Genomic DNA, 21277 nt, shown 5'->3' with positions numbered 1-21277 from the left:
AGAATAATTATATAAATGACACCCAACATTCTGGATTCAATTAACAACGAGTGTACGATGTTTATTACATTAATTTAAGAAGTTTTAAACATAAAAAATCGACTAATTTTTTTTATCCTAAAATGTATTTTTCTGTGTACAGTATTTTCATTACATTCTTAAAATTCTAATTTAGAATGTAATTGTCAAGAACTGAATTCTAATCATCAGCAATGTAATAAGTAATTATTACAGTTATTAATAAATCCTTCTTATAAAGAAATTGCAAATATTTGAAAAAACTTTCTGTCTGAATGCAAATATTTCTAATTTTATATTAACCAAGCTTGCAAAAGATATTATTTATTCGCCCTTCAATTCTTACCATCAGCTCTAGTAGAAGTTACAAATCAATTATATTTAATTAAGGAATGACTATCTAAGTTTAGAAACAGTGTACCGTAACAGCAATTCAATTATTGACACTGTATCTTTCATGTTACTCCCGATTGGCAAGCTACATGATTTTTAATAAGTATTCGGGTTTTCCTAGTAACTTCACTTGGAAATCGTACTTAAACTAGGTTAGTTGGTTATTTGAACATAGAAAGAACATGGGAGCTATTTGGTTAAGATGCTTTCATAAAAAACCTTTGTAAAGAGAACCTAGAAAACAACGAAAACCAACCATGCAGCCTGGGTTAGACTTTGCAACAAACAATTAGTATTTAACAATCTTCAAATGCTAGGCAACTGATGAGGCTCCAATTAAATATTTTATTTGTAAATATTTAAAATATTGTTGCATTTTTAGGCAAAAAAAAGCAGAATTTAAGTTTTGTTAACTCGTCAGTAAACTACCAAGCCGTAGTGCAAACGAATATTCAATTTCTTTTGCAATAATCGTCTTCACTTCAGTATTCTTGGAACATGAGCTAAAGAAGGAATGTTCTCAGAAGATTAAAGAAGTGTTTAAATCCAGTGATATTAGGTTTGTCTCACAAGCTCAGGATCAAAACTATTCTACAATTGCCCGAGTAGTTGACTTGTAAATGGCTGTGAATTAAGCAGAACGTATTCCAAATGTTTTGTATTGCATGACAATGCATCTTTTCATTATTCAATAACCAATCAGAGAACCGCTTGTGTTTCGAAAATAAGTATGTGTGCTCAATCTTCCTACATGTTCTTCACATTCTTCTTGTGATTTTTTTCTTTCCCCAAAACTAAAGTTGCCTCTCAAAGGAAAGATTTTTGACATTGAAGAGACGAAAGGAGTACGACATCTACTTTTAGAGGTATGTCAAAAACAGATCTCTACAAACCTTCTCTTCCATTACATGTTGTGCATTCAGACAAAAAGTTGCATCAGCGTAACTTCTATAATCTATTTTTATTACACTCTGATTACTTTATTAACATACAGTGAATATATATGAAACCTTTTACTTCAGCTTCAGTAATTTGGAATTTTTGACGGAATTGTTATCGGAACTAGGACTTAGAAGATAAGTCGGCTGATCTTTACAATATGGTAACTGGTACTTTGGCAACATTTTAGAGGTGATAAAGTTACTACCTGGGACTTTAGTAATAATGTGAGCAGTACTCAGTTCCGATTACGCATTATTTTGTGTGAGGGAAATGAGAGATCATGTGATATGTCATGTGATATTAATAGACGAATTACGGTTCTTTAATCGGAAAAGGGGGGAAATCGGGAAAAAATCTGGAAATTTTGTATTTGCCTTTATTCTGTGTTGTGTGAAACAGTGTTCGTTAATTTTTGGATCCCATGGCCCTAACTAAAGTGAATTCAAAATGGGTATTTAGTGGGACTGAAAGGGGTAATAAGTGTTTCTTTAAGGTTGTGCGAGACAGAAGTAAAGATGTTTTATTAAGTTATTTATTTTACTTGGTACCTTGGTGTGAACTATAAGTATGATTTTAAATATCCTGAAACAGAAATAAGAAAAGTTTATCGGACACGTAATCAAGATTATGAAGAAGAATAGGTAAGTTAGTATTTTTAATTATTTGAGGATATTATTTTTATGCATTGTTCTAAATGTAAGGTGGAAGTAAAGTAATTTGGGTAAACGTGCATGGAAATAATTTAAATATTTGACACTAAGTATTTGTAATTCTTGCGGTATGAATTCATTGGTGACGTGTATAATATAATAGATGATTTAGAGGTAAAAGTTTTTGGATATTTTATTTATTTTATATGTGGAAATGTTCATATTTGGAAAGGGTATAAACTTTTTCGTGATCAGGTAATTTCATATATGTTCTTTTTACCGGGTTTAAAGATTGAGAAAATTGTCATGTATTTTCGTGAAATTTTTCTAATTTATGAGAAAAAAGCAGTGTACATGGATATAGTGAAGAGTGTGCGCAATGCCATTTTTGTGCAATGCTGGGATGTTTTTTTAAGTAAAAATAAGTCGACGTGTACATGGTTTAGTGATATTTTAATTAAATGATAGTTATTTTGTGAATTTTATGTTTGTAGGAATTTGGTATACGTTTTAGTTGAAGTAAACGTGCATGGAAATAATTTAAATTTTTGATACTAAGTATTTGTAATGCTTGCGGTATGAATTCGTTGGTGACGTGTATAATGTAATAGATGATTTAGAGGTTTTTGGATATTTTATTTATTTTATATGTGGAAATGTTCATATTTGGAAAGGGTAAATACTTTTTCGCGATCAGGTAATTTCATTTATGTTCTTTTTACCGGGTTTAAAGATTCAGAAAATTGTCATGTATTTTCGTGAAATTTTTCTAATTTATGAGAAAAAAGCAGTGTACATGGATATAGTGAAGAGTGTGCGCAATGCCATTTTTGTGTAATTCTGGGATGTTTTTTTAAGTAAAAATAAGTCGGCGTGTACATGGTTTATGCGTATGTGTTATTTTGAAAAACGCGTAAGGAGTATGGTATTGTGCACTTTTTCCCAATTTTGCAGTGAATATTTGTCATGATTAAGCAGTTTTGTTAGAGAAAATTTCTAGTATAAGTGTAATTCAGCTAGTAGATTGTTGGAAGAAGTATTCAGTAGATAAAAAGAAAAGAAACATGTCTTTACTTCGTGAGGACAAAATGGCGGCGGGGAAAAAAAATAGAGGATTGCTGTAGGAGAGTTGGTCGCCAAATTTTCGCCAAAAAAACGCCAAGTTACCATAATGTAAAGATCAACCGATAAGTCAAATTGAATATTTCGAGTAATCCAATAAATTCAAGGTCGAATTTTCAATATTTTATTTTTGGAGGGAAGTGAAATTTTTTCAGTTTTGGTCCATTATCCTAAGTATATTTGCTTTGATTCTTTATTTTTTCCATAAAAGCCAAAAACTTACGCATGGTATACATATAACACATAGCTTCAAATTAAAATTTAATAATACACAGGGTGGTTAAAATTAAAGTTCCACTTTGAAACAGTCATAAAAGGAAAACTACTGGATCAAATGCTATCAAACTTGGTAACCGTGTAAAGGAGGCAATGGGAATTTATTTTCCGCGAAAAAAAGAAAGTTTGAAACCTTACCACCAGGGGGAAATGGCACTGTATGCAATATTGTTAAACGAAATATGGGTTGGTATCTAACTTAACCTTTTGTTACACGGGTTTAATATGTTGTATACCCTTAAGAAACTTTGAAGTAAGCAAATTATTATTTAAAGGTGTTAAATTCGATAAAAGTCGAGTGCGCAATACGTGTAAGGGAGAAATTCATCCGTGAAAACCATGAATTAGTGATTAGAAAATGTGAGATCACAAATCACTTGCACAAGTGCTTATAGTCTGGAAATAGTTTTCTTACAGATCGCTAATTTGTAATTTTTGAAGCGTGAATTCGGCCCTAAAACATGAAGATACTGATTCGAAATGCTTTTAATTGATTTGGGCCAAAGAAATCCCTCATGTTATCTATCTAGTTCCATTGCATTCTCCTACTGCATTCGATTGCATAGCAGTCATTCCACACCGTTTAGTGTTGAATGACAGCTAGTGTCATAACTGAAGCATTTTTCTCTGAAGAGCAGTCGACAGCTGGACCACTGTGATTGCAGCTCGCTTAAGAGTCAATGTTAAAATGTTTCGTGATACATGAACTGCAGTAACGTGGCATTTTAGATACTATGATTTTTATGCAGGGCTGGGCCCCACCTCATATGTGTCGCACAGTTACTTAGGCAACATTTCACGAATGAACGTCTTACAGGCCGACACTTCCTCTTTTCCCACCAGACCTCAACCTCTGTGACTTTTGGCTATGGGGTTATCTCAAAAGCACTGTTTATGATAATAATCTAAACAATTTGGCAAAAATGAAAAATGTGATACACTGACATGTCCGTAACATTACTCCCGATATGCTAAGAGCTGCTGTTGAGAATGCAGTAACAGAATCTAACTTGCTTTCGGAAAATGCTGGACACTACATCGAACATACTTTGTAACACGTTTCGGAAACGATTAAACACATTTTAAACTGATGTTTTCTTGTCTCATTTCATTTAACAATACTGCACACAGCGCCATTTTTTCCCTGGTGGTGAGTTTTTTAACTCTTCCCCCCCCCCCCGGAAAATAAATTCCCATAACCTCCTTTACACAATTCCCAAGTTTGATAACATTTGGTCTGGTAGTTTTCCTTTTATGACCATTTCAAAGTGGAACTTAAATTATAACCACCATGTAAAGTAAACATTAAAAGTTTGACAGTTTGGTTCAAGTCCCAGCTTTAAAAGTATATTATAAATATAAAATTTTACATTAATCTTCTTAGAAAGAATGTTTTACGAAGCTAATTTTTTTTTGCATTATAGATTGTATAAAAAAACATGATCTTTAATATGATTTAGACTATTTTAGCTGATATAAAAATCGGGTCACTCGGTTGGTACAGAATAAACACTGCTGGACTGTTTTATTTCTCTGCCATTTAGCAAAAAATCTTTTAAATAAAATATTTATCCTTTGGACTTCGCTTTAAACTTTATATGTAGTTAAAATGACTAGAAAATGAAAACATGTCTTCAGCTGAAACACAATTCATGTAATTGATATTTTAAAAAAACTGACAAGAATGCAAAATTTATGGAAGTCTAGCAATCGAAAAATCTTAAATTTTCTTGTATGAGCACTGAAAATATCTGTAGGAGGAAAGAAGAAAATTAGGGAGAAGAAAATTAGGGCTGTCAGACATACCAAGATGTTTTAAAAAAGTTGGACGCTTTTGAATATACTTTCAGGATACTTCAAAGAATTTAGGTGTTTGTTCAAAGAGAAAACACTTGGATGTGCAAACCCGCAAATACCATCAATTGAGCTTGTGGTTAACAGAAAAGTCAAAAATGATATTATTGCAGATTAAAGTGAAGAGTGACTGGTTTTAGACTATATGGTTGTATAAATTTAAATTACACTATAGAACATCATATTGTATCATAAACAGAGAATCCCATGATTTCTCAGTCGAATTATTTGAAGATTCAGGAGTATATCCAGTGGTATAAGTGGATGTCAGCTAAAGACATTTTTTTCCCCCTCCTAATGAAACAGCGGCCGAGCGGTAAAGTCGGTGAACACTGGTAAGTCGGTCCAAGGTTTGAATCCCGCGAACGGGCTGGCTGCATGGGCGTTTTCATGGTTTTTCCCATGTGTAACATGTATATGAGCCAGTTTTCCTTAGAAAGTCCTCCATGAAGGCATCCTTCCCCTTATGCAGAGAGCCCTAGTGTGCTTTGTCATAGTTAAATAAACCAAAACCTCTTGATGAAACCAATCTTTCCTTTCATCTCATACCATCAAATGCTTAGCCTCTAAAGACTGATGAAGGCTCCGACAAAATACTGATGAAATGGATTGAATTGGACTATTAAGTTATGACAAAGCAGGGCTATCTGCCTAAAAGGAAGGATGCCTTCGTGAAGAACTTTTTAAGGGAAACCAGCTGGCATACACATTACACATGAGAAAATCTACGAAAACACCCATGCGACCAGCCCGGTTACTGGGATTTGAACCCCGGAGTGAACTACCAGTGTTCAGTGACTTTACTGCTTGGCCGTTTGTGGGCCTTTATGAAATGGAAGGCGATAACTTTATTTAAAATGATTGTCAGAAATACCAAGATGTTTTGAAAAGTTGGATGCTTTTTAACATACTTGTAGAATGCCTAAAGAAAAAGAGCAAGAATAAAGCAGAATATCTGAAGAAAAAGAGAAGAAAAAATAAATTTTTGCATAAAATTTAGTATTTGTATTTTTTTTAATTTAAAACTTTTTAATCTTATGATATTTGATTCCTGTGATTTCAAAAATAAAATATTTAACTAAAACATGAATAACATTTTAAGAAACCAAAGGAAGGATAAAATTGTGTAAAGCAATGGGCACAATGATAAAACTGTTTAAAGCAGTGTATGCAAGTCATCCTAAGTTAAAATTTCAGTTATACATCTCTCTTATTTATATATATCTTTTCTGAACAGAACATTGAAAGGCGTGTTAAGTGTGCTTTACTGTATTTTCTCTTTTAATATATGCAGTTTTCAAATGCATCGTAATCTGGGTTACAAAGTATTCTTCCGAAAGAAAAGCAATTCAAATAAATAAAATCAAATTCTGGAAAATTTATATTAATAAATATATTTAAAATGATCAGTTTGAATGAATAAATATAAAATTTTAAAATAATTATCTGAAGAGACAATGCAACACTAACAATTAAAATAAAAGTCTAAAAATTTAAAAATTACCTAAAAATAAATATTATTTAAAATAGTAACTATGACTAAAAATATAGTATAAAGAAAACTGTTTGAAAAAAAAAATAAATAAATGATGCACCTTTGATTTAAACTACACAGTTCGCATGAGTAAATAGAAATTTTTAAAACAGTTATTCAAAAGAAACCATGCAACTTAAACAATTAAAATGAAATTTGAAAAAGAAAAAATACTTAAAATAATAACAATTATAATTAAAAATATAATATAAAGACCATTATCTGAAAAAAAGGAAGGATCATGACTTTTCCCCTTTCACGCAGGAGGTAGAAAGGAAAATGAAAATAGGTTGTCATATATTAAGAAGTTCGCCAAATGAACTATTCTTGGCGCAACTGAAAAAAAAAAAAAAAGTGGCAACATAAACTGTTGAATTTCTGTGTAAATTTCGCACCAAATTTTACAAAATTTAGTATCTAGGCATAATTTGAGTCATAGAATCAAAATATGTAAAAAAATGGTATGTTATTTCAGTAAAAGTTCGATTTTGTGTCAAAATACCCATGTTAGAATAGTGTTATGTATAAATCTAATATATATCCTAAGGCGCTCTTTCGAGACGTAAAGAACGCAATTTGAATTTCGTGAATCGGCCTAGTAGAACAGGAGATATAAAACAGTTCCATTTTGTTTATTGAGCAGTGTACATCAGTCTAGTGATTCAACCTGTTCTGCTAGCATTCATTAACAGCATTCAAGTGACTATTTTCAAAGAGAATAGCACTCACCCTCATACCACTGTTGTAACCCAACATGCTCAACAGAATATCGACATATTGCCTTGGCCTGCTAGATCACCAGATCTTTCTCCAATCAAGCACATGTGGGACAACACTGGATGATAACTCCAGCATTAAATGTCCTTGTATTGACTGACCAAGTGCAAGAGACAAGGAACTCCCTCCCACAAACTGACATTCAGTACTACACAATGCATGGATTCAAAATCCTAGCATTTACACCAGATATTAATGTACCAGCATTGTACATTTAAAATGGCCTCTTCTCGCACTTCCATTAACCTGCGATATTGAAAATTTCATCAATTAAATACATTATCTAGACAGATGTATTGCCAAAATTTCATTACTCTACAATAATTTTTTCTTGGTGTTGGGATTTTTGTTTTTCTGTCAGTGTATACTGACCTTAATTTCTTGGACATATTTCAAGATGTATATATATGCACATATATACACATTCTTACAAACATCATGAAACATGCTCTAGACTGTGTATATATATATATATATATATATATAGGTTATGGTAAAAGTAATAAATTCAGTGATTATATAAAATTACCGGTGATTATAGATAATCACCACTAAATTTGGTAAATATGATAAATTATTTCATATTTATCAAATTTACCGGTTAGTTTATAAAATCCCCAACTCACAATAAAGAATGTGACAAAAGTCCCTAAGTTTAGGAAAATTCTATTTCATATTTATCAAAATTACTGGTTAGTTTATAAAATCTCCAACTCATAATGAGGAATGTGATAAAAGTAACTAACTTTACGAAAATTCATTCAGTTTGCGCAACTGCTTGGCTTCTATCAACATGTGATTTCAGAAGTAGTTCTCATTTCGTTGCATGTTTCTCATTTTTTCACTACCCTCTCGTAAAAAATAAAACATTGAATAATGGCTAGTATGCTTGAGCGTTTTAATTCCAAATTAATATTATGGATACTAAGGAAACAAACAGTGGTTTTCTGACGAAAGAAAGATATGATGATTTGTTAAAAAACGTGAATAATAGTAAAAACAAAAGTAGTGGGAAAAAACCCCGATTATCAGAGACTAAAAAGATATGATGTAATGAAAGTAGGAAATGTTGAAAAACTTATCTTTCCCGTGAATCTCCAATGTTAGATTTTATGTGTACTTTGAAGAAATTTTTACCATAATTCATGAGGTACACTTATCAATAGGCCATGGTGGTAGGAACAGGATGTTAAAAGATCTTCAAAAAAAGTACAAAAACATTACTACCGAAGAAGTCATGAGTTACTTAAATTTGTGTGAAAGTTGTTAAAAAAAAAAAAAAAAACGAGTTCCTAAGAAAGGACTTATTGTTAGGCCAATGGTCTTTCAAGAGATGAACTCAAGATACCAGGTGGACCTAACTGACATGCAGTCGCAACCAGATAAATACTTTAAGTTTACATTTATCTATCAAGACCACTTGACGAAGTTCGTACAGTTGCGTGCCCTAAAAAGCAAATGTGCAGAAGAGGTTGCATGTCATCTAATTGATATTTTTACTATATTTGGAGCTCTTAGCATATTGCAAAGTGACAAATGGTCGTGAGTTTAGTAACAAAATCGTAGAAGAAGCTTGTGCAATGTGGCCGGATCTGAAAATTGTGCAGGATATCGAAAATATGCTAAGTTCTTGCTTGGAAAGCAATCACATCAGTAAATGGTCCAAAGGGTTACGTTTTGTGCAACTTATGAAAAATAGAGCATTTCATGAAGGCATCAAGTGTTCTCCTTATAAAGCAATGTTTGGGACGTCTGTAAAATTTGGCTTGAAAACGTTTTCATTCCTGAATGACCCTATCGAACATCTTGGAACTGAAGAAGAGCTTCAGGTATTAATCAAGACAGTTAATAATGCTTCTGAAAACACCAATAGCAAAATAGAAAATGTTTCTAAGATGGACAATAACGATCTATCTTAAAATGACTCTCCATCTGAAGTTAATTTTAAGACTCAGAAAGAGAATGAAGTAGCAATCGCTCTAATCCAGACAGATATTTTATGCAGGCAAGAGCAAGTAAGAAAACATAGAATGAGTGCTAAAGAAGGTTTAGAATTACATGCAAAGAAAATGTTGAAAGTTTAAAATCTTAAATTTCCTGCTGGTAAAGTTGGTGACACAGTGAAACTACGAATACCAAACGTTGACAGAGGAAGAAGTGATCCCCGATATTTATTAGCAGTGATATTAGAAGTTCAAAATGAAGAGTTTTATCAGTTAGGAACGACACAAGGAAGACTTTCACAGTTGTATACCAGAAATCAATTCACAATTTGTGAAGAAAAAATTATTTTGTTTGACGATGTTACAGATTGAGCAATACCACTTCTAGAATGCGTTAGAAAGACATCTCTATCAGGAGGTCAGGGATATCAGCGATGTGTTTGTAAGGAATAATGCGAGTGTGATAAGTGCAAACGTAAAAAATCTGGCAAACTTTTTAATTCTAAATGTCATAATAGTCTAATATGCTTAAATAAGTAAACTTAAAATATTTAGTAATTCGTAGTAATAGCATTTAATATTATTTGAAAAAATGTTTTCCTCCCCCTCTAGAATATGTGCTTAGTTTTTTTTTCTTTTTTTTATCTGCAACTGTTTTGTACAAGCTCATGTAAATTGCATTTTTTTTCATTTCACAACACCCGTCAGGCCCTTATTCAAATTTCGTTCAGGCTAAATAAATATATGTGACCTAAAATAACCATTTATTGACTTTTTAACTGTAAAAAAAAAAAAAAAAAAAAATGTAATTTGTGGTCTCTTACGTCATATTGTCCAACCAAAAAATATCTTTCTAAATAGTAACTACTCCAAAAAAAAAAAAAAACAGCACTCTATTAAACGCAAATAAATGATTCCCCCCCATAGAATATGGGTTTGGTTTATTTCCACAAAATAATTCGAATTTATTACTTTTCCCATTACGAGTTGGGGCTTTTATAAACTAACCGGTAAATTTGATAAATATGAAATAATTTATCATATTCAGTGGTGATTATGTACAATCATCGGTAATTTTATATAATCACCGATTTATCATTTTTACTGTAACATATATAACATAACAGTTAAAAGTCGTTAATCAGGACTCGTCGGGACTTCGGCAATTCCGGATTACAGATCATCAGTTTAAATCCGGTAAGATGGCATGCAGAAATTATAAAATTAAAAATATAAAACCGTAATTTATGCAATAAAGAGCAATTATGATCTAAAGGGTATCAAAATTTACCAAAAAAGCTTAATATTTATTTGTTTACTTTATTAAACATTTCTTTCAACGTGCGCATGCGTAAAGCATACATTACGCATAGTCGAAATTAGAAAATTGCAACTAGAAAACTATTTGATGTGTATTCGTGATATTTATAATGACATGGAATTTGATTTAAATCATATCAAAGACGGAGTACATCGAGATGAAATACTACATTTAGTAAGGAATTACAAGCCGAATAAAATAAAAACATCTACAAGTTGACTTTTCCGGAATAAGTTCCTTGGTTACTGTCTACAAGATGAGTGACTGCCATGGGCGACATCCATGTTCTTCATGAAGGCGGCATTTAACATAAGTTAGCAGCGATGTTTTACTGGGCTATGATTCCTTTTGTTCAACTACAGTAAGCAGAGTTAGGCCGGATTTAAGCGCCCTCAAGGACTTAATTTAATTTTCAGGTGCTTTTTGATCATTAATCGTGGATCTATTGACAGTGTAGATAATTTCATTTAAAACCGCATAATTTCTGTTTAGGATACGTTTTTCGCGTATTGAATGCCAGTATTTTGGAGATCAGGTAAAAATATTATTTAATATATGAAATTTTGATAATGATGGTTATATTATAATTTTTAAGTTTCTGATATTGTTTAAATTTATTCATTGTGTTTTTATTTTTTTTATATATATATTGTTAATAAATTGGTTAAGTTTGAAACCTTTTATTGTCTTCAATGTCTGCACAACATATAATCTTAGGGAGCTTCTATTGCTACTGCTGCTAAATGTTTAATTTTATAAACTTTAAACTTTGCTTTTGCATCACAAACTTTCTGCACATGCGTTAACGCTCTGAAGATAAGGATAGTGCTGACAGATCAACTTCCAGTACATTGCGCGCCGCGTCCCCCCCCTCCGTCGCAGAGCAGCGTGAAATTGATAAACAGATTTTGGAATGGTTAGAGAAACAAAGGATATGCCTTTATCCATTTTTTGCAGCAATTCCACTTTTTGTTTGATGGACATCGAAACATGCTTTCGCTTTGTACATCCTTTGGCTGCTCCAGAATCGGAAATTCTTTTTGACATAATCGAAAGGTCAAGCTTATTTTTATTTATAAAATTGCTCTAACAGTCTGCAAAAAATAATAAGCTGGATCTAATTAGAAGATTAAGGAACAACACAATCTGCAACATTGACTGAAATAGATAATTAGATAATTTTAGCTTAGCTTATACCGTCCGTCATACATTAAATGCGCATGCGTAAACATATGTGCACACGCATATGCTCATGCGTAAACATATGTGCACACGCATATGCTCATGCGTAAACGCCTATGTGCCTGCATGAACGCATTATGCTTTGACGCATGCGCAGAAAGTTTGTAGCTTTGAGGTCCGGATTATGGGTGTCCGAATTAACGACTTTTGACCGTGTATATATAGCCTTGCCGGTCAGAGGATTAAGATAGTTCTAAATTAGTCAACAAAATCCTGTTTACTGGAGGGGCAGATAATGTTCACTGATCAAATATGTTATTCTGCTTTCTCTCTTAGTTTAATAAAACCACTATATTTGACGATTTAGCACATTCCTTGATTACACCATCACAAAATCACTTTGCACCCAGCTAATAAACAACTACAACATTTCAAATAACATGCAAAAAAGTTGCTAAGTACATTCTCAATAGCAACCAAACACTTCGTAAAAATATTAACAATTAAACGGGCATATCTGGCACTCAAAATGGGAAATAATCATCGGCTTTGTTTTATACTTATTACCAAAATTTTTGAAAAAAATATTTTCATAACATTTAAATTATTAATGAAGGATGTTCAATTAATTACCTTGCATCCAGCCCAAAGGCATACAAAACTTTCTTTATTCATTTGAGTCTGGACATGCTGAGATCTTATATGTTCGACTAGTTCTGCATTTCCCTCCACACATATTTTGCAGTCCACCCAGTTACACTGTTGAATTTCAGTGGAGGAACAATTTGACTGGTTTGCACTATTGCATGAAGGAAAATTAAGCTGTCTGCTATTTTGCTTAACAAAAGGGAACGCAAGTTCGGAATGCACACTCATTTTGTTGTGTCCAAGAGTTTTATTTGAACTATTGGAGGAAGATCCATCACTGGTTTGCTCATGAGAAGGAACATAACTCAGAGATTTAGCTCTTTGGAATGGCTCATATTTGGAATTTGGCACTGAGCAACTACTTTGTTCGAGGTAGAAATGTTTCATTTCTTTGGGACTTGTAACAGGATCAGTCCTGTTTTTTGTTTTATCAGAACACTTTTGCTGAGAGAAATGCACTCTTTCATTTCCACCACAAAAGTCGTCAACTGCTGTCCTTGATTCTGTGCACATATTATCCTTAACATCCAGTTTATGATGTCCAATCTGGCAAGGTTGATCTTCCTCACTTTGACTATCGTCCTGCAAAGATGGAGGTATGGGCGGCATGGGCTGAGGTGTGCCAGCTCTGGAAAATCTGTCGGGCTCCTCAGGCGAGCAAGGTGCTGATCCACTGTTACTGTCACTGCCATGGCTGCTGTAATTACAAGAGTCTACACTTCCTTGATCACTGCTGAAGTTGCTTCCACCAATGCTGAAAAAAACAAGAACCATTTTTAAATATTACTGAAATTTATATCATATAGTAAAAAAAAAAGTGACACATACAACAATTATAAATACTCTATAATCTTAACAGTAACATGAGATTTGTCAGAAACAGATCAGATAATTTATGTTTCTAAAAAGAATCAATAAAAGATTTTAGACAACTCTCAAGGTTTTTATATGCAATTCAGTGCATGTGAACATCTAATTGAAGTGTAATTTAGTATTTAGCAGAAATCTATCTTGAATTTATGCATGTTAAAATTTTATATGTTTGGCTAGTTCTGCACTTCCTGCCACAATTAAGGTAACTGCAGGCAATAAATACATAACCTAGTGTCAAGCTTTTAATGGAAAATAATATTTTTTAAATTTAAAATCAAGTTATAATATTAAAAAAAAATTCTCACTGAAATATAACAAGAGCATTACAGTAAAATTTGTTGGACACTGGGGGTTACGTCATTAACACATTGTGCATATGGCAAAAAAATATTTCACAAAGTTAACCTTCTATGGAAAAAACGACTTAGGTATATAGTTTAAATTAAGAAAGTATGTGCAATATATATTGTAAAATATTATTGTAATTAAAAAGGGGGAAATGAAACAAACTGAAAAATATTCACTCAGCAGTGAAATTCCATACCGATCAGTAGTTGGCAGTTTGCTGTACTTGGCGATGGGGACACGACTGGATATTGCTTACGCAGTGAGTTTGATGTCTCGAAAGCTGAACAATCCTACAGAGATTGATTGGGAAATCATACAGACAACATTAAGGTACCTTTGCAATACCATAGGACATGGCATTGTGTACAGTAATGAAGATGATAGAAGTTTGATGTTGTTTAGTGATGCAGATAACAACAGCTGTGCAAAAACACGCAGGTCTCGAACAGGTGTTATTTCTTTCTATGGTGGAGGTGCAATTACATGGCAAAGCAAGCTACAGGAGGCCATATCCAATTCGACGACACAGGCAGAGTTCATGGCAGCAGCTGATGCTACGAAAGATCCGATATGGTTGAAGAGCTTGTTCAACGAGATAGCTAATAATGTCTCATTGCCTATCCTACAAATTGATAATCAGAGTACTATCAAGTACATCAAAAATCCAATGTTCCATGCATGCACAAAGCACATTGAGCAAAGGTACAAGTTTGTGCAAGATGAGTTCTCGAAGGGACGTTTTCAATTAGGCTATATCAGAAGTAATGAACAACGAGCAGACATTTTGACGAAGGCGCTTCCAGCACCTCAGTTTCATTTCCAGAAGTTGATTGGTGTAAAAACTGTCAAATAAGTAAAGGTTAATCTATATGAACAATGACTATTTTCATGCTTGAAGGAGGCTGTTGAGAATCGAGCATAATATTATGTGCAGTTTCAGTGGCATCATTGTTTTTTGTTTTACTATGTTTTATGCATCTGGAATCACTGTTATTTTCATCATTCTAAAAATTGTCATGTAAACAAAGAGACGTACGTAAGTTCTCTTTACCTTTTTTGTTAATACAGTCCAAAATTCAATTAGCCATCATTCTGTTAATTTTATAACAAGTTTCTTAAGCATTGATCCTACACATGTAAATTTAATTGCTGTGTTTCTCAAAATAAAGTAGAGAATTTTAAGAAAGCAATTTTGACACTAGAAAAGAAGTTTTAAATGCAAAATGTAATTTTTCGTATAACCCCTTAAAAAGTTCAACTAACAATATCTTCATAAGTTTCAGGAGAATTTTTTTAATACCAAACATAACTTTTTTTGTAGTCCTAGTAGAAAAATAAGGTCTAGTTAGTAAAATGTTTACTATGCATTTATAAGTTAAATGCATTATTTGCAGATGACTGTATTTATAGACACAAATCACATTTCAACATGTATTACTGAGATATTCTACATACTTCAAACTTAGGAATAAATTAGAAGACAAAAGCTACGTATTTTGATGATTAACGATTCCATATTAGCAACATCTTTGTTATAAATACCATGAATATATTAATTAGAAATATCTTCATGAATTTCATCATTTAAGTTATGAAAACATACTGAACATTTTACGCAAGTCTTTTTAGGCCAAAGGGCATTAGTATAGAATGGGAACTAATTTTGTTTTGGCATTTTGCATTGATTCACTATACATGTTGGTTTACTTTTCAAATTGTTGCCCCAAATATTATCGCCCTGTGTTATACAGGGTTGCCACTCAAACAGAAGAATGAAATTCCCTGACTTTTCCAGGTTTTCCAGGTGTGTTTCAAGAAAATTCCAGTCTATCCGCGTAATGTACATTGGCTGTGCTAAGAGGTAAATTAATTATGGTATTACTTGTATTGTGTAGCAAATTCACTTAATATTCAATAAGTCCCAGAGGACATTTATTCTTAATTATTCTTGGTATACTTTGTTTGATAATTTTGTTTAGTTTTCCACTTAAGAAACTTAATAAAATTTAAGATATATATATTGGATAACAAATGTATGTTTTATTTAATTATTACTCATGATCATCACCAGTTCAACATGAGGCTAATCCGGTCCTTATAAATCACAACGCTAAATAGTTAGGTTAGATTTTAGGTAAATTTAATTTGCGTGAGGTATGTTCTTAAAAGGCACCTTAACACTTGAAAACACAAATATAATTATAATAGTTGTTGTTTTCTCCACTGAAGATTGAGATTAGAATCTTCCCAATCTGGAATAAAATAAGGCTTTTTTTGCAGACATTCTGCAGCTAAATGAAAGAAAGAAATCTATGCGAAAAATCCAAGAAGAAACGTTTTATCAAAGGACGTTTCTTCTTGGATTTTTCGCAATAATTTTAAAAACGGATTTTCGTAGTTTTTTTTTTTTTTTTTCCCCTGAAAATAACTAATCCATGAATTAATTTACTTGCGCCAAAAAATATTTTCTTTTCCTTTAGAGTTTAACCACTTGCGCTAAGACTAAACTTCACAGTTGTGGTGCCGTGCGCTACAATATAACACGTCGTAAAGTGTCTCATTTACGCCGCTCCGCATCTGCGAGTGCAATCCAGAGCTGTAACTCGAGAAATAAACAATCTCGTTGTTAGGCGACGTTTGCACCACGTTATTTTCATTTTTGCGATAAATGCTTATCGACGTGGTGTTCACGTCGCTCGCGGTTTGAGACAAAAGCATCTTGACATGCGTGGCACGTCTTTTTAGCTCAAGTGGTTAAAGAAATTTTAAACGATATTCATTTTATGAACTCTTGATAACGTGACCCTCGAACTTCGACACCAGTTTCGAGCTTTGGCGACAGATATATCAGACATGCACAGCTGTTTTCCCTCTATGATGGAACGGAGCCACAGCCACGTCTGTTGCAGAGAGGTTTTCCTTCTTTACAATACATATTCTTTGATTCTAACCTCCATGGTACCGTATACTAGGATTAAACCCATTTTGTTTTATACGAGAACAGGTACTTTCTTTAGTTCATGCACTGCACATGCAATTCTCGAGAATATTGGAAACCAAAAGTTGCGGGAAAGTTGCTTTGCCTTTCTAAAAGACAATCAAATTGGAGCTGCGAAAATTGGCTCTATGCCAGCTACCCGAATGACACTCACGTGATACATAATTCGCCAAAAAAGTTACCTCTTCCGACGTCGGCGCAAAAATCGCTTTTTTTTGGCGGGATCGTTGTATGAACTTCCCTGGCTTTTCCAGATTTTGACAAAAATACTTAAATTCCCTGACTTTTCTCTGAATATTTTGGTCAATTTTCGAATTCCCTGACTTTTCCCGGTTCTCCCGGTTTTCCAGGTAGCGTGGCAACCCTGGTTATATTTAAAGAAATTAAATAATGAAGAATCTGCATAAATGTACACATGTTTCTCTCATTGTGATAAAACAACGGTACCTAGAGCCATCAAATTTTGAATAACGTAATCTTGCACCAAATATGGGCATCTGGAAGCCCTAATTTGGAAATTGAATTGTTTTATTATCAATTTCATATTTTATAACACTTTAATGAATTTTTGATTAAGAAAATCAACAATTTCAAAGCAAGCAAGGGCGACCTGCATCGAAAATTCATGCTTATTTCAAAATTATTTTGCAATATTGCTGTTGAATTAAATTTTATGGTTTAAGTACATGATATGATGATGATATGCCAATATGATATTTAATAAATAAAGGCAACACACAAAATGTTAAAAAAAGGGTCCCTTTGGGTATAATATAAAATCTGAAAACATTCAGATTTTCTTTTTTTTTTTTTTTTTTACTTTATGGGAAATACAAAAGAAGTTCTGCATTTATAAAACTGTTCTATCCTCAGTGCACAAGCTCTTTTCATAAAATTCTCTATCTTTTTTTAGAAATCCTAGAACTAGAAGCACATATTTAGAATATTTTAATAAATAAACCCTATTTTCACTTTTCTTTTCTGAGTTTAAATTTCGGCTAAAATTCCATAAGCGAGGTAAGTTGGCGCCAAACTATTTTGGCCTTCAAAATTTGGCGAATTTTTAGGCGCACTAAATGAAAGCATTGAAATGTGATTTTTAAACGTAAACAGAATAGTAACTTTTAGGTTTTGCAGTAGTGAAACGCCGTTATTTTATGTAAACAGAAGGCTAATCTCTGGAATATGGTAACAGGTAGTTTGGCGACATTATGGTAAGGGGATAAAGGTTACTAGCTAGAACTTTAGCAGTGTACATGGATAAAGTCAAGAGTGTGCGTAATGCCATTTTTGTGCAATTCTGGGATGTTTTATTTAAGTGAAAATAGGTCGACGTGTACATGGTTACCATGTATGTGCAATTCTTAAAAACGCGGTAAGCAGTTTGCGATTCTGCACTTCCTCCCAATTTCGCACCTAATCTTCATCATGATTAAGCACTTTTGTTCCATAAAAGTTCGAGCATATGCGTAATTCGGCTAGCAGATTGTCGAGAAAAAATTTTGAAGGGGGGAAAGAAAAAAAAAACATGCCTTTAGTTTGTGAAAACAAAATGGCGTCCAAACAAAAACTAGCAGGTTGCTGTAGCAGGGTTGGTCGCCAAATTTTCGCCATAAAATCGCCAAGTTACCATAATCCAAAGATAACTAAACAGAATAGTAAAATGAGACGATAAAATACCAGATGAGTAAAACAAAGTCCAACAGCTTTGCAAGTAAAAGCATAGTCCTATATGTAATTCATCATAAAATAGTAGCATGAACAATTCTTGTAAATAATTATTGAGTAAATAAATCACAGATCAGAGCACTGCGAAGTCAGTTTTAAACGTAAACAGAATAGCAAATTATGCTTATTCAGCATCATAAAACTAACTAAAATATTCAAGTTGCTCTCGCCGTAGAATTCAACACACTAACAATAAACAACTTTCGTTCAAAGCTTTAAATATTCCACATCTTGCAATGCCACATGCAAGAAATGGTACTATTCGGTTTCGGCGCCGTAAAAAATCGCCAAACTATTGTTGATGCCAGTGCTGCTAAAAGTAATTGCGGCAACCCTAACGCAAGAAAGGAAGTATAATAGTAAATAACTATCTAAAATATTGATGTTTTAATTTAAAGGTTAATTTCATATAATATTTCGCTACCGAGTTATCGCTAAAGCATAATGTCATCTCGTTGGTTGTTCAAACATAATTTTCTATAATAAATGCCTTTTCTTTGAAAAAATTTTCGGTAAAGTGCTGAATCGCCCGCTTATTTCTTTGCCGCTTTTTACAAGGGTAAAAACAATTGGAATTGTGTCAATTTTCTTTTACTTTTTAAGTGACAATAGGTCGATGTGTACATAGATATAGTCAAGGGTATAGCCATAGATATAGCCATTTTTGTGCGCAGTGCCATTTTTGTGCAATTCTAGGATTTTTTTTAAGTGAAAATAGGTCGATGTGCACATGGATACCGAGTCATAATAGTCATAATACAGGGAAGACCCAATCCTCCTAGTCCCACTGGACCATATGACCATAAAGGGTCGACCCCCCTCAAGACCACAAACGGAAAGAAGAGAGAAAAAGAAGCTAATTAACTAAAAATAATTGGAGGTTAATTAACGAACTAAAAATAAGGAAGAGACATACAACAAACAACGAAGCACAGCACGAAACATTCAAAATCCAAAAACAATTAAAAACCCCACGGGCAAACACAGTGGCGGAAACTCTCAAGAAACATTCATTCACATAAATTTTCGGAACAGGCACAGGCGGTCCAAAGCCATCGAGGAATTCCCAATTTAAATGACCTGTAGAAGGTCAAACCGAATTCCCCACAATATTACTTTAATAGCATATTATTTGTAAAATCATAATTTTATTTAAACTATTAATGGTACTTTTCCGTTTCGCCGGCGCAAATCTCGCTAAGCAGACTTTTTTGGCTACAACATACAGTATACACATAAATAAAATGTTAACAAATGTTAGTTCTAAGAATTTTTCATTTTGAAGACATAAACATTTTAATATGGTTTAAAATTGTATAAAAAACCAATAAATAAAGACAATAAACTTGTAAAAAGGACATTAATTTAAGAATTTCCTGTGCTATCATGGTTCAACATGGTAATTCGCCTGTTCGTATCACGTGACCCCAAGAGATCTCATCTCCCGTAAACTATGCTACAAAAATCTAATTCTCTCAGTAATTATTTACATTAATTTTAAGTTAAAACTTAATTTGAAATACAAGTTTAAATGCAAGAATTATTTCAATTCGTACGAATAGCTTACTCAGAAATTATGTCAAACCGCAGTGCTTTACTTCGCTAGTGCATTCTCATTAGAACTGATGAATTTAACCATTGGTTTTGCTTTTTCTATATTTTCGCCTTCGGGCGAGTGGCGTGATTGCATCCTAATTGACTTAATTACCGCGAATGGTCTCAACGCATACAATTTAATTATTTTTGTAAATATTCTATGTAATTATATGCCAGTATTGAAGGAAACAATCTGGTAAGAAATGACTACGACTTGTTTTGAAAATGAGGCGTAAAAGTTTACCAGCGAAGGTATTCCGTTTGGCGTCAGCTGTTCCATTATTGGCGACTTTATCGTTTGCGCCGGCAAAACGGAAAAGTACCGTTCAGTCTTCTTTTAAAGTACAGAAGTAATTAAATTCAACAAACTAAAAAAAAAAAAAAAAAAAAAAAAAAAAAAATCTGAAATGTTTCAGATTTTAAATTACGTCCAAAGGGGCGTTTTTAACATTTTGTGTGTTACCTTTCTTTATTAAATATCATGTTCCTCGCACTTAAACCATAAGATCCAGTGCAACAGCAATATCGCAAAACAGTTTTAAAACGAGCATATCTTTAGAATTTCCGATACAGAGACTCACGCGCTGGAGATAAAAATGTTTTTTCTGCACAACGTTGCCATTGCTCGCTTTGAAATCCTTGAGTTTGTTAATCAAAAATTCGTCAAAGTTTTAAAAAATAGGAAATCGATCATAAAACAAATTTCAAATTTGGTCTTCCACATGCTCATATTCGTTGGAGGATTACGTTATTCAAAATTCGATGACTCTATGTACCGTTATTTTATGACAATGTGAGAAATATACATACATTTACGCAGATTTTCATTATTTAATTTCTTCAAATATAATGCAGGACTCTAACATTTTATGGCAACAGTTTGAAAAGTGAACCGACATTTATCCGTCCGACGCAAAATGCCAAAACGAAAGTAATAGTCCTTCGGGACTCAAGTCCCTTTGGACTAACAAGAAGTTACATGGTGTCAGGAGCAAAATGGATTTCAGACCACCTGCTCCGCTAACATTCTCCGTCGGAAATGTTAAAGAAAAATGGAAAAAATGGAAGCAAGAG

General features: G+C 32.9%; 1 protein-coding gene across 2 annotated transcripts in view; it reads right to left on the bottom strand.

Moving 5' to 3' along the window:
* The window catches only part of LOC118179772 (uncharacterized), a 141470-nt gene that overhangs the window by 60329 nt on the left and 59864 nt on the right, over positions 1 to 21277 (bottom strand). For both annotated transcript variants that reach the window (XM_085821746.1, XM_085821747.1), the window contains exon 2: positions 12646 to 13414. In XM_085821746.1, the coding sequence (XP_085677872.1) occupies positions 12646 to 13414 (769 nt within the window). The remainder of the gene's footprint in view (positions 1 to 12645; positions 13415 to 21277) is intronic.

Source organism: Stegodyphus dumicola, chromosome 8 (assembly GCF_044657685.1).
Source record: "Stegodyphus dumicola isolate Sdum_Otavi_A_Nest chromosome 8, ASM4465768v1".
Classification (NCBI taxonomy): domain Eukaryota; kingdom Metazoa; phylum Arthropoda; class Arachnida; order Araneae; family Eresidae; genus Stegodyphus; species Stegodyphus dumicola.
This window is presented reverse-complemented; position numbering and strand designations above follow the sequence as displayed.